Raw genomic sequence first — 13,944 nt, 5'->3', positions numbered from 1 at the left:
AATGAGCATTTATAAATACTAAAAACTTAAAGTAAACTTTTGAGTTCATGTTTGTGAGAAGCAAATAATTTTTTCTGATTGCTCAAACTCAAAACAGATGATCTTACGTGTGAGAATTTTGTGCCCTTTTGTCTCATTTTTATTTCTTTTGAATGTAGAATTGTTCTACTAAAGTGGACTTTCTACAGCTTTTTCTAATGTTGCCTTTTGTTTTTTGTTAAACTTTGTACTCTTTTCCTTCATGAAAGAAAATTAACATAAAATTATAAATAAATATATTTTTCTAATGAAGAGTTGAGTTGCATTTGATCAGAAATTAAATGATTATGATGGGATTTTTTTTCCCTCTTCAGTACTGGATGAATGAATACACCTCATCCATTGGAATTGGAGTTTTCCATTCAGGAATAGAAGTGTATGGTAGAGGTATGTATATATAGTATCTTTAAATCTACTACATAAAGATATCTAATTCTTAAAGAACTTTTTATTAGTTGAGATTTGGGGTGCATCCTTATTTTTTTAAAAGTGTTGCTGTAGCTTCTGTTTCAGAAAATCAACCAAAAAATCCCTCAGCATTCATTCACTAAGCTTATTAATTAACCTTTTCAACAGGCCTTAGTTCTTTGGGAGAAAAAAGAGGGAATCACCTAAGCAATATCATTGTGATAGAATAGCCATTTAGCTATTTGTTAGCTAAACTTTTCTGTTATCTTTAAAATTTTGAACTTGTTATTTCATAAGTATGGGGAATTCCTGGTGTGCAAGTTCCCTCCACCAGTAAAGTTAGTTGGAACTTAAATGGTCTTGGCTGTCTTGGACACTGAGGTTTAAGACAGTCACACAGCTATTATGTGTTAGAAATAAGGCTTGAACCAAGGTCTTCCTGACCACTGAAATGCCATACTACCTCTCTGTTAAGTATTTGTCACATTTAATAAGAGGTGAATGATAATGAATGGGCAAAAAAAATTCTGACTTAAAACAGAGTAAAAGAAAAGTTATTATATTTTTGCATGATATAATTAATAATTTTTATTGTGAATATTGCTAAACAGATTTAGTTGGTTGCATTGTTCAGTGTTAAGAATATCATTAAGATGTTATATGTAACTTAATTGAAAATTATATTTGGTTCTGAATTGTAACTTTATGAAACATACTACTTCCCTTTGGTACTTCTATCTCAACTTCAAGTGGGATTATTACAATTCTTCAGTTTCCCAGAGTTACCCAGAATGAGTGCACATAAGGTCTTTCTAGTGCAAAATAGGCTCATTTGCTTATGTATTAGCATTGTTATTGTGATCTCATATTTATATCTTTACTATTGCAAAGTGCTTTTGTTTCTATCCATTATTCCTCATCATTATTCATTAATCTCTGTTTCTGGGTTTTAGGGTGTATAGTATAGTTTCTTAAAGACCATTTTTTAAGTTTTCTTTTTACTTAATAAACTGTTTCCTTCTTGCAATCCTCAAAAAATGAGTTTTTTGCAGAGAATGCCAGTGGCTTAAGACATAGCTACTGACAGTTTTGTAGTCTCCCAGTAAACTTAATTTGATTGGGCTTTTGTCTAAGTTGTAGTTACTGACAAGAATCCTTTCAGAAGGTCTCTGAAGAGAAAGGAAGGCACAGGTACCTAATTATTGCAACTTTTGATATAATGATTTTCAAATGTTTTTATATTACTCAAAAAAGACTATAAACTTAATAAACTTCAAATCTATTGTATTTAGAGGTAAGTAGTGCTGAAATGACTGCTTTTTCCATAGAATACTAAATTTACCTCTACTTTCCATTCTTCACTACTATCTATTGAGAAGTTAAGTCGCCAAACATTTTCTTTAACAACTTCTTTGTCACCAGTGATATTTGTGGGAGTAAATTGTTTAACTTAAAATGTTCAGATAACAAACCACATTTTAATGTCAAATATGTGTCCAAAGAAAAATTGAAAGACCAAAGCAGAACTTTAAATCTCTTGTCCCTTGTAAAGGGGAGTACCAAGAGCTCAAAATTAATTCAGCAATAGCATGCTTCATTGGCAAGAGCATTGGATTTTGCAGTCAAAGGACAACCAATATTCATATCCTCATGTTGCCATTTATTAACTGTGTGACCTTGGATAAGTCATTGCCTTTGACACTTGCTATCTTGAAGGAGTTGGAAGAAATTATATCTGAGGTCCTTTCTAGATCCAGATCTCTGATTCTGTGAACTGTTTTGCTATTTCTCATTTGTTCTGTACAATTTTTAAAACTAAGTTAGCCTAATTTAACACTTAAGTTACATCTTGGAAATCAAATGCTGTACCCAAGGTCACACTGTAATATATCTAAGCAAAATCCTAGGATTGAAGCTAGAGTTTCATTAGGTCTTCCTTATATGGAACTCTTCTCTCTGGTATCATGCTAGATAAAAGTTGAAAATATTGAAAGAATACTTTGGCTGAGCTATAGAAATGCCTGCCAACAGATACTTTCTGGCCCATAAACATAAGAGTAACTATAGTCTCTGATTGGGGGAGGGGGGTAATAAAAATAGCTACATTCACCAACTCAGTTCTCTTTGACTAGAAAAATTAATAAGAAAAGAACTTCATTTGAGATTGTTTCTCTTTCATATTCTCAGGATCTTCTGCCTTAAATCTTCTGTGCGTTTAATAATTTAATGCAAGTCAGTAGTAAAGAAGGTTCGGGATCCTGGTTGACTTAAATTTTAACTTTGTGGGAAAAAATACTAAAAATCATGAGTTTTCTCTTTTCAGAATTTGCTTATGGTGGTCATCCTTACCCTTTTTCTGGAATATTTGAAATTTCCCCAGGAAATGCTTCTGAACTAGGAGAAACATTTAAATTTAAGTAAGTAGGGAGGATAATTTTATTACATTATCATACATAGCTGCCAGAGCTTATCTTATTTGCAAACAATATGGAACACATCTCTGTAAGCTTAGTTACTTCTAGTGGTTCTTTTAACACTGTTTTTACCTGTTTGTACATTTTGTAAATTAAATTGGTTAAAAATATTGTATGGAGATGAAATTGAGCCATAATGATTAAAAAAACTCAACCTTTATTATTTTTATTTAGCTCCTATAGATTACTTTGCCTAGTTTTCATGTAACCTTGGTACTTTTCCGAATACTAAAGGATATCAAATGTGATTTGTTTTATAATTATTGCCGCCATAACTTTTTTGGTCAACATTTTCACTGCAAGTTACCAATATTTAATTTTTTTTCCCATTTTCCTAGTGAATGGAAGGTAATATAGGAATTTAGCATAATTAATTAGATTCAACATACTGAAACTCATTGTGAGATGACATGCTTGTATTAAGTGATTATAATAACTAAATTTGTTGTGTGTATACTTTTAGAGCTAATCTATCTTAAAAGCTTTGAAAACCTGAGTGATTATTTTCTAGCTTCTAAATAAGATTTATATTTAAATTAAAGCTCAACATGTTGCATTCAAAGAGTAAAGTGATTAAATAGTGGTAGTGAAACAGTGATATGAAGGTTTAGAGCAATAAAATAAAGGTGTAGATTTCTTAGTACTTCCACACTAAGCCCAAATATCAATGTGAGCTATCTTAATTGCAGAACATTCTAATGCTCTTCTAAATTCTAAGCAGGAAATATACCTTATCAGCAAAATTGCTCTTTGATTCCCAGTTGGATCTATCTTCATTCAGATTCTGCTTTCCAGAGAATAATATGTTGATATCATAGTGTTAATTATTTTTCATAATATCTACTTGGAATTTTTCAATTTCTTATTAAGTTAGAAATTGCGTTTCTTTGTCAAAAACTATTATAAGGAAATATAGTACTGCAAAGAAAGGGTCAACCTCCTAATAGTGAAAACAGTTAATCAAGATTTTGTTAGGTTTCTTTATTTACTGTATCTACTACCTGTACAAGTCTAGAGCCTACTAATGGAATAACTATTTAAAAAGCTGGAGAGCAAGTAGGGTCCATCAGAAGAAACATTTGGTTTCTTTACTTGGCATAATTATCACTGGGATAAATCTAGCTCTAACCGTGGCTATTAACATATAGGAAACAAGAATATTTACATTATGTACAGGTTAGAATTAATGTTATTTTTTTGTATATTTTAAATCTGAATTTAAGATAATTAGAATGGGGAAGAAATCTTATTTTTCTGGTTGTCTTATTTTTATTATTAATTCCTTTTCTTATAGTGATTAAAGTATTCTAAGACTACCAGATAATAAAAACAAGCCTATGAATACCTAAATACTATGTACTTATATTTTTTCCTTTTGTTTTAGAGAAGCTGTTGTTTTGGGAAGCACTGACTTCCTAGAAAATGATTTAGAAAAGATTGTAGAAGAATTGGGGAAAGAGTACAGAGGCAATGCTTATCATTTGATGCATAAAAACTGCAATCACTTTTCTTCAGCTTTATCAGAGGTAAATGAAATCATATCTGAAAGGGCTTCCAAATAGATGATGCTATTTAATATTTGTTTCTTATTCATTAATTACATCTTTGTTGTTTTATTTTTCTGATCTGCTTATTTATGTAAAAGACAATATGATACAGAATTTATGTGATTTGCTTAAGGTCACGACACAAATAATTCTTAGCAGACCAGATTTAGAACAAGGTGTCCTAATTTAATCCAGTGTCATTTCTACTCATGATGACTATCTAGTCTTTTTGTATTCCCCAAGACAAGACAATCCTCTAAATCAACAAATATTTCATATGTACTATTTTGTGCAAGTTTAGGCCTGCCCTTATCTAACCTTACAATTTCATTGTAATCCAGGATTCAGAAAGTCATTCTGGGGTTTGAGGTTGCCTCCCAAAAGAAAACTTTCTTCTGGCCCACTTTGCTTTACTCTTTCTTCAAGTTTTCCCCGTGGCTGGCTGAATTGTTCAAGAATGCTCCTTAAAATAAGTTGGATTGCACAGAATGGAAGAAGTCATTGTTGGCAGCCTGATCAGTAATAATTAGTACTTAAGTTCCTGAAGTTAGAACAAGCAAATTCTTGCTAGACAGAACTACTTAATTTTACAGTTTAATGGGAGGAATTTTAAGGTATGATGGAAAGTCCGTAAATATGTTGGAATTTGAATTCCCAGCTCTACTTCTAATACTTTTTTGTGACCTTGGGCAAGTAACTGACCTCTCTACTCAGTTCCTGATCTATATAATAGGAATTAAATGTCCTCTATGACCTTTCCCAGTTATATCAGGTCCTAAATGTCCTCTGACCTTTGCAAGTCTATCATTCTTTGAACCACTGCTGTTAGAACACACTTTTAGATGCCTCTTCAATATCTCTACTTAGTCCATTTTTTTCTCTGCCTAAACATTTGCCATCTTACTGTTGCTTGCATCTAAGATAATTTTGAAATTCTCTTTTTAAATGTTGTTCATCTTCATTCCTTTATCAAATTGCTTCACTAGTGACAGGAAGAGTCATTTGCTTATTGTATTCTTATACTCTATCCATAGTCTTCTAGGGATATTAAAATAAGGTTTATATGATTTAGATGAATCATCATTTAGCCTTCAAATTCTTAGTCAGATTGTTCACCATTTCCTTGATTAGCACTAGATCCAAAATTATCTGTTTTAGAGGCTGTGTTGGTATATAGCTTCTTGATCTTTTGTATTTTTGAAAAGAGAATAATTTCTCACATTTAACATTTTTACATATGAGGAAACTAAGGATATAAAGATTAGTGACTGCAAGTAAGTGTCTGGGGTAAGACTTGAACCCATTTCACCTGACTTCTAAATCCAGGACTTTTATTTATTATTATTTATCCACTATTATTCCAGACTGCATCTCAAATTAACTTCCAGTTATAGTGATATTATATGTTAAGTTCCTTTTAAGCTATAGAACATTAAAAATCTTAGGAGTTTTGGTTATGCTGTAGCCATGAGTTTGCCTCTCCTCCTACCAGGGAAATATATGTGGGTAGTAACCTGTTAGATATCACACATTCATTCAAAATTCACATGCTTTAGTAAGCCTGCTTGACATTTTATGAGTGTGAAATCAAAAACTAGAAAAGAAGGCCTTGGAAATAATTAAGTCCAACACCTGCATTTGTTTGACAAATGTAGACCCAAGAAGCAAAAATAGCTTAACAACTTTCCCTAGGTCATAAAGGTCCAGAGCTAAAAGCCTCCTTCTTACTCTGTCCCATTGCACTTTCTAATGATATTATGTTGCTTCCCACCTTGTAGAAGGTCTTTTTATAAGATTATAACTGTTACAGCCTAAATCTGGACCCCAGGAGCCACATCAGCATTTTCAAAGGGAGGTATCCCTAGAGTCAATTGGGTTTTTTGCCATACTCTATAGTTGAGTACATCTAGCCAAGACTTGACCTCATTCAATCTTTTGGTTCCAAACTTTATTATCATAGACCAAATACAAGAAGTATTTTCATATAAAAAGAAGATTATGTATTAAATTGTACATCTTTATTAGGTACGGCTTGCTTTTAAAACTGTAATAAATATATCACTTTCAAAGTGCTCTTGCTTATTTGTGCTGCTTTCCTCCCTTCATTATTTAGTCTTTTGTCTCCAGCTATAATGATTTGGACTGACTTAAGAGTTTTATTGAGGTAGTCTTTGCTGCATTCTGTCCATAAGTTCTTTTTTATTTTAATCACCCAATATCAGAAATTAGCTTAGTCTCTGTCTTTTGTGAATAGTGTTAGCTCTGTATAACTTTAGTCTTCACTTTAAAGATATTTGAATCATTAAACAATATTTTTCTAAGAAATACATTAAAATTTTTCCAATTAAATTCCAGATATGTCTGAAATAAAGCCACAGAATTTCAGAAACATCATTTTGCTGGTATTAATGAGTGGTACACGGTTGGTTGTTTTTTTTGTTTGTTTTGTTTTGTTTTTTGACTTCCATTAGACTCCTCCCCTACCAGCTGGTTAACTCTCAGAAGAAAACTTCATTGAAACCACCTTTTTTCTTCAATTTTTCATCATCAGTTTCCAATACCTTTGCCTCTCCAGCATTGCTTCGAAATTAGCAATAATAAGTAGTTTCCATTTTATAGTATTTAACCAAAGCACTTTCCTAACAGCAACTCTGTGAAGTAACTGAGGCAAGATGATTTGCCCAGGGTCACACAGCACAGGTTTCCAGAACATCTAACCATAAAGCTCATATCAGTTTATTACCCTGTATCTCCACTTAGGATTCCTGTGATTCTGATTGTAGGCTGCCTGGCCACCACACCTTTACTCCCCATCCCTATCAATGCTTGGTTTATTCTACCCTACCTCTACAGAATCTCTCTTCTTCTCTAACCTGTGTCTCTGTCCCCTATATAAATAAACCTAAAAATTCTGATCTCCCCTACCCCTAAAATTTTTTTATTATTTTATTTATTTATTTATTGTATTTGATTTTATGTATTTGTGTTGTTTCCCTGAAATTGAATGTAAGCTCCTTGGGAAAAGGAATTTTTTTGTTTTGGTCTTTGTTTTCCCAGAGCCTGGCTCTGAGCCTAGTGTGTAGTACCTCCCATATCTTCTTTCTGCCTTTCCTATATAAAGTGAACATTTTAACCATTCTGAAACATCAGCTAATCCATAAGTATTGATTCAGTTCCTTCGGAGTACCAGGCACTGTGCTAACCAGCTGGTGGGGGATACAACCTTTCTATAGGTTACATAGGTTCTCTTATTTGATTCCCACAACAGCCCTGTGTGGCAGATATTATTATACTCATTTAAAAAAGCTGAAACAGAGTGAGTGGTCATTCCAGGCAGTCTTTGAGGCAAGATTTGAACTCTCTTCTTCCTAACATCAAGTCCAGTGCTCTGTCTTTTATATCCCCTGGCTACTTACACACAACAAAACAGTCCTTGCCCAGAGGTGGCTTATATTCTGATAGGGACTTGTGTGTAATCAAAATGTGTATGTATGCATGAGTAAAAACAAATAAGTGCAGAGTAGATAGTAAGAGCACTTATAAAGCGCTTTACATGTTATCTCATTTGGTCTGTACAACATCCCAATGAAGTAGTTGCTATTATTATCTTCTTTTTACAGATGGGGAAACTGAGTCTGGGGAAAGTTAGATGGCTTGCCCAGGTAACATGGCTTGTAGTAAGTGACTGAGACAGGATTCAAATTCGGGTAATCCCATCTCCAAATCCAGCACTTTATGCTCTGCAGTACCTACTTTTCCCCAAGTTAATTTATAAGGGAGAACACTGGCAGCCAGGGAGGATCCAGAAAGGCTTCATGCTGAAAATGGTGTCGAGCTACATCTTAAGAAGAAGAGGGACTTCAAGGTGGAGGTAGAGAGAGAATTTAAGACATTGTATGGCCAGTGCAAAAATATGGAGAGGAGGGATTCTGAAACTACTCCTTCAGATTTGTGTCTTCAGTAACCCACAGGTCATTGCTTTACAGAATAGAGCCAAATAGTCTAAATTTGCTGGATAAGAGAACATAAGGATTTTAATAAGATATTTTAATAAGATGTAAAATAACCAAGAAGTCTTGTTGAACACATAGTACATCCATTTTCTTTCCTTTGTCCACTAAGGATTTTTGTTATATGACCCATAAAGTTTCCATAAAATCTGTATTGAATTATAATTTATTCCTTGGGGGAATTAACTATCTATCTGGATAGAGACTTCTTTTCTCTCTTCTCCCCAGTTCCTCCCCAGAGATTTTGTTGACCAACATTACTGATTTCCCATTCCACTCCACCAACTTCCTCACACCTAAAAATTGTTGACAATGCATTTTATCCCTTTGACATAGATGTGTAGAGTATGAGGAAGATTTTTCCTTCCTATCAGGCTGCTTTACCTTGCTCCTCACATAGGGCTAACTTCTCACCCCAGCTATTTGCAGAAGGAAAGGGGTGAAGAAGAAAGATAGAAGAGCAAAATGAAACCATCTAAGATCCAGTGCAGTCATAGCTTCCTGCTTTTATGGGACAAAGCCTGAAAAAAGGTCAGAAGGCCTATGAGGGAGCAACCTGAGCATCAATCAATAGATGAAGCAGGCTCTCAGTCATGTGGGATCTCCCTGTACCCTAATTTCCATGCTCTGAAAGGAACTACAAAGTAGGAATAAGCCAGCAATTAATACTTTTGTCTGATCCTTGTGAAAATGAGTCTAAGAGCAACTAAATCTGTAGGCCAGAAGGAGGTTTTATCCCCTGGATAGATTCCAGTGCTATGATAAACCTCATATAACAGGTTTTCAGGCCTGGTAATGAAATGAAGGAAGGCAAGAACATTTGTCAGGTGAATGAATGATTTAATGTCCATTTATTAAGCAGTTGGCATATACCAAGTTTTAGAGATATGAATAGAAAAATCAAGATTGCCTCCAGTCTCAAGGAACTCATATTCTTGATTGGCAGTGATGACATACAAAAGAAAGTTTAGGTGGTTGTCAAGAGCTGGTAGTCTACAGGGTGCCACATTGGAAAGGGCAATATGGTCCAAGGTCCTGAAGCTGCATTTGGGAGGTCAGATGTGGCCCAGTGCAGGGAAAGAAGGCTTGGTGCTCTTCCTTCTGCCTCAGTTGAGCTATGTGCAGAGAGGGCAGGAACCAAAGACAGGCTGGCTTCTTTTGGAGGGAAGTGCTCAGGGAGGCAAAGGGCCCAAAAGCTACACAGAAAGTGGTAGTAGGTTTTTCCAGACAGTAGAAGCCTGAGCCCATTGATGTAATACTATATTAGCCTCTGCCTGATAACTTACTTTGGGATAACTTAAAACTTTTCCAGATGTTTCACAGTATAATTGTGAAGGTCATGGAGAGAGCAAAAGACAGATGATATTACTTAAATTTTACAGATGTGAAAAGTTCAGAAAATAAGGAGTGGCATTTGCTGTAAAATTCTAGGCCCCTGACCTCAGTAGGAAGGGAGCTTCTGTCTTAAAGATATCTTGGAATGTGGAATGCTAGTAAGCCAAGACTGGCCTATGAAGGACTTTCTGTGTACTGCTCTTCCAGCATTCCTTAGCACTAGACAAGATTAACATTATCTTTCATATAACACAAAACCTGCCTTTTTCCCCCCCCTCCTATAGATTCTTTGTGGGAAAGAGATTCCTCGTTGGGTCAATCGACTCGCCTACTTCAGCTCCTGTATACCATTCCTCCAAAGCTGCCTTCCCAAGGAGTGGCTCACTCCTGCAGCCCTTCAATCTAGTGTCAGCCAGGAGCTCCAGGATGAGCTGGAGGAAGCAGAGGATGCAGCCGCAGCAGCCGTCATGTCAAGTGCTTCAGCAATGTCCAGACCTGGGCGCCACACTAAACTATAGATTTCTCCAAAGTAACACATTCAGAACTATGTCTGGCAGTTGAATTTCACTAGAGAGCAGCAAGAAGAGAGCAAACTTCTTTTTGGACATTCCTTTTGTATGCAACAATAGCTCTTCCCCAAATCCCAAGGTTTTTCAGCTCAGGATTATATTTGTAATTTAAAAGAATCACCTGACAAAAGAGGGAGGACTTTATGTGAAGCCACCCTCTGTTTTTTTTACCCACTTGTAAATTTGGATTTACTTCTGTTTTATACAAGATCTGTTGAGTTATGTTTACAGTATTTTATATTGCTGTTTACAAATTTTACATGGACTCCTGCCACCGTGAAAGAAGAAAACCTTAATGTCTTCATAAATTAGGCAGGTAAACTTTCTACACTTCCAACTGCTGCCAGAGCTGTGGCATAAACAACAGAATACCAAGTACGTGAACAGGTTATGGCCACCATCACCTGCGTAAGAACTGTGGTTTTCAAAAACAAATTTAAAAAAGCATCAGAATACAAGGAACCCAAGCAAGCTGTGCTTGAGCTGAAAGTACATGTTAGTCAAGGGTCCTGCCTGGTGTCAGGAGAGTCAGGGGGAAGGTGGGAAGAACAGTTCCTGAGGAGTGGTTACAGCTCTCCTTTTCCCTTCCCCAGCTCCCAGGGTAGCACCTCTGCCAGGTTTCCAACAGCAGCTGGCTTCTACCACCCTTACTGTCTACCTGGTCACACTGTGTACCAGGAAAGGACTGTGCATGCTTGGGACTTTGTCAAGTGTTCATGACTCCAAGAATTTTCTTTTATAAGGATTGATTACTTGCCAGTAACTGCACAGGTGTGATGAAAGCTCAATTTTATTTTAACACATAGTCATTTCTTAAACTCCAAACATTTTTCTTTGGTTTGTTTTTTTTTCCTTGAGCCTACAAATTTGAAACCCTGCCCACTTCATATAGTGCTTTAAATGGAAGGTTGGGGAATGCTTTGAGGGATGTCCTAAATGTCAGCTGTTTTAGTTTGCAATCCAGATTCATATAACTATTTAGGCTGTTAATTTATTGGGTTTACATGTCCAAAGTAGCAACATATCTGTTGGACTTCAGTTATTTTCAGGCTTTCTATACCATATCAGATAGGCATGCCCTGACATGGGGCAACCTAACCGTAGATCAGCTTGGTCCAGCCCCTGTCACGGCTGTGTTGCTGCCTTTGGTCATTTACGAGTGAATTATGTGCACAACCATTTCATCTCACAAGTAAATGACCATCGTATTCTCATAGACATTTTTTGTTGACAGCATATTAATGTATTTTCATTAGCCACCTTTATTTTTTCAGCAACATTCAAGCTTCATTTGTTGGTCATCTTATAGTCTCTAAATATCTATGTAAATCCATCCACTTAAGAACCAAATTGTGACAACAGATAATAAGCACGTGGTGTCAGAGAAGTGTGTAACCTACTGAAGGCCCCTGTGCCCAGGCATCTGTAGTCCTAGTTTGGCCCTCCTCTGTAAAAATCATTCTTTACATGTAATATTAACTTTTTCTGCCTTAACAATGAATTCTTGCAATAAAATTGGATGAAATTTATAAACAATTCAAGGCAGTGACTTAAGCTTCATAAGTATTGTTGGTTTTTAAGTGGTTTACCTTTATTTAAGCTGCTGCCCTGTGTTAAATAATACTCTTATGTTGAGCTTACATATCTTTAAGTAAACTGCATTTTTAACTTTTCCATATTCTGATTTTGATTGTTCTTAATTTTTATAGAACCTAATCATGGGAAAAGACCGGTCATTGGTTTTAAGGATAAACCTTAGGGAAAGGGAAAGGACGTACTTTTTCCCTGAAAGAAAACCCTTGTTAAAAACTACTCCCACTTCCTGAATGGGAGGGGTGCCCAGTTTATAAAAGGGTTCTGTACAAATGCAATAAAAAAGAGATATAGGGACAGACACTACCTGATTTCCAGTAAACATTTTTTGAGTCTCAAAATATGGCTTCAAATAAGACACTAATTAAGCCACACTGTTGATATTATTTGTAAAGGGGGGGGGGATTCATAATCAAAACCTGAATCATTTAGAAGTCATTTGTTTTGCAATTATGCATTTTGTTAAATCTGTTTAGATAGTCATGGTTTAATTTAAAGTTGTTGACTAATCTCAAAGAGTAATTACTTTCTTGGTAAATAGCCAGATTGGTCCATCTGTTCTAATTCAGGATCCAATCAATAATGAAAATTTCAGGGGGCTGGGAGGGGGAGGTTGGGTTGGTTTGAGTTTCATTTCATTTTGTTTTAGCTGGGGGGGTTTGTAATTTAAAATGTCATATATGATGTTTGGAGATTGAATTCATTCTTGAGGACCCTAGTAAAAATCAACAGTGGTCTGAACTAATTATCAGTACATAAGATGAACATATAAAATTTTGTACAAGAGCAGTACTTGGAACAGCTAGATGGCTCAGTGGATAGAGAACCAGGCCTAAACACTGGAGACCCTGGGTTCAAATCTGGCCTCAGATACTTCTTAGCTGTGTGACCCTGGGCAAGTCACAACTTCCATTTCCTAGTCCTTACCACTCTTCTGCCTTGGAACTGCTACACAAAATTAATTATTAAAAAGAAGGATTGAAAAAAGAGAGAGATACTTCACAACCTGCTTAGGCAATGGTTGCCTCAGGTCAAAAAATAAATGTTTAGGGGGCAGCTGGGTAGCTCAGTGGATTGAGAACCAGGCCTAGAGACGGGAGGTCCTAGGTTCAAATCTGACCTCAGACACTTCCCAGCTGGGTGACCCTGGGCAAGTCACTTGACCCCCATTGCCTAGCCCTTACCACTCTTCTGCCTTAGAGTCAATACACAGTATTGATTCCAAGACGGAAGGTAAGGGTTTAAAAAAAAAAGAAAAAGAAATGTTTATGACTTCAGAAAAATTATGACTTCAGGTCAGGGCATTCTCTTCAGATCAAAATTAACCTTGCTCTTTTAACATTCATCCTGACTTTTAAGGGATAAACTAGTACTTTTGTCCTTGCTAATTTATCTCTCAAAAACCTTATTTTTAAGTTGAATAGTTAAAGGATGTATTTGGCCAGGGAAACCAGTGATTTAATTTGCATTAAACAACAACTACTAAGCACTTCTTAAAGGTAGGTATGAGTTTAATAACTCGTGTCACAAGTACAATGTTCAGACGATGGCAATTGTTGGTTTTCAGGTTTGTTTGAAATGTGTGGATTTCTCTAAAACCTCTGAAAATGCCATCTACTAATGAAGGTTTGGTCCTTGTGGATTCTTAGGATTGATGGTACTATATCTGTGTGACCGCTTGCTCTAAACTCAGACTCCACTTGATGCCTAAAAACCTCAGCAATAGAGCAAGTTGCCTTTCACCAGCATTTTTAGAGAGCAGAGAATTGTGATTTTAGTGAACTGTCAGCATTGTGTGCGCAAGAAGGTTTCCTGCCCCAGTACGAGTTTTTGAGACTATATCCATGGCTTCTTTGCTTCATAAAATGGGTCGAGACACATTCATTATTTGAAGGTTCTAATCTGCTTGCTTTTCTTTTTCCTGGTGGTTCAGTTGCTGTAAGATACTTTGTACCTTTGATACACACTG

The 13,944-nt window shown here is 35.7% G+C and overlaps 1 protein-coding gene across 3 annotated transcripts in view; it reads left to right on the top strand.

Moving 5' to 3' along the window:
- Nucleotides 1-12,060, top strand: part of DESI2 (desumoylating isopeptidase 2) — an 80,394-nt gene extending 68,334 nt beyond the window's left edge. For all 3 annotated transcript variants that reach the window (XM_007481527.3, XM_056816059.1, XM_056816058.1), the window contains exons 2-5: nt 354-426; nt 2,771-2,864; nt 4,306-4,447; nt 10,098-12,060. In XM_007481527.3, the coding sequence (XP_007481589.1) occupies nt 354-426; nt 2,771-2,864; nt 4,306-4,447; nt 10,098-10,331 (543 nt within the window). In that variant the 3' untranslated portion in view covers nt 10,332-12,060. The remainder of the gene's footprint in view (nt 1-353; nt 427-2,770; nt 2,865-4,305; nt 4,448-10,097) is intronic.
- Nucleotides 12,061-13,944: the final 1,884 nt, after the last annotated feature.

The sequence above is a fragment of the Monodelphis domestica genome, chromosome 2 (genome assembly GCF_027887165.1).
Source record: "Monodelphis domestica isolate mMonDom1 chromosome 2, mMonDom1.pri, whole genome shotgun sequence".
NCBI classification, from domain to species: domain Eukaryota; kingdom Metazoa; phylum Chordata; class Mammalia; order Didelphimorphia; family Didelphidae; genus Monodelphis; species Monodelphis domestica.
The sequence above is the reverse complement of the archived record's forward strand: the minus strand, read 5'-3'. Positions and strand labels throughout refer to the sequence as shown.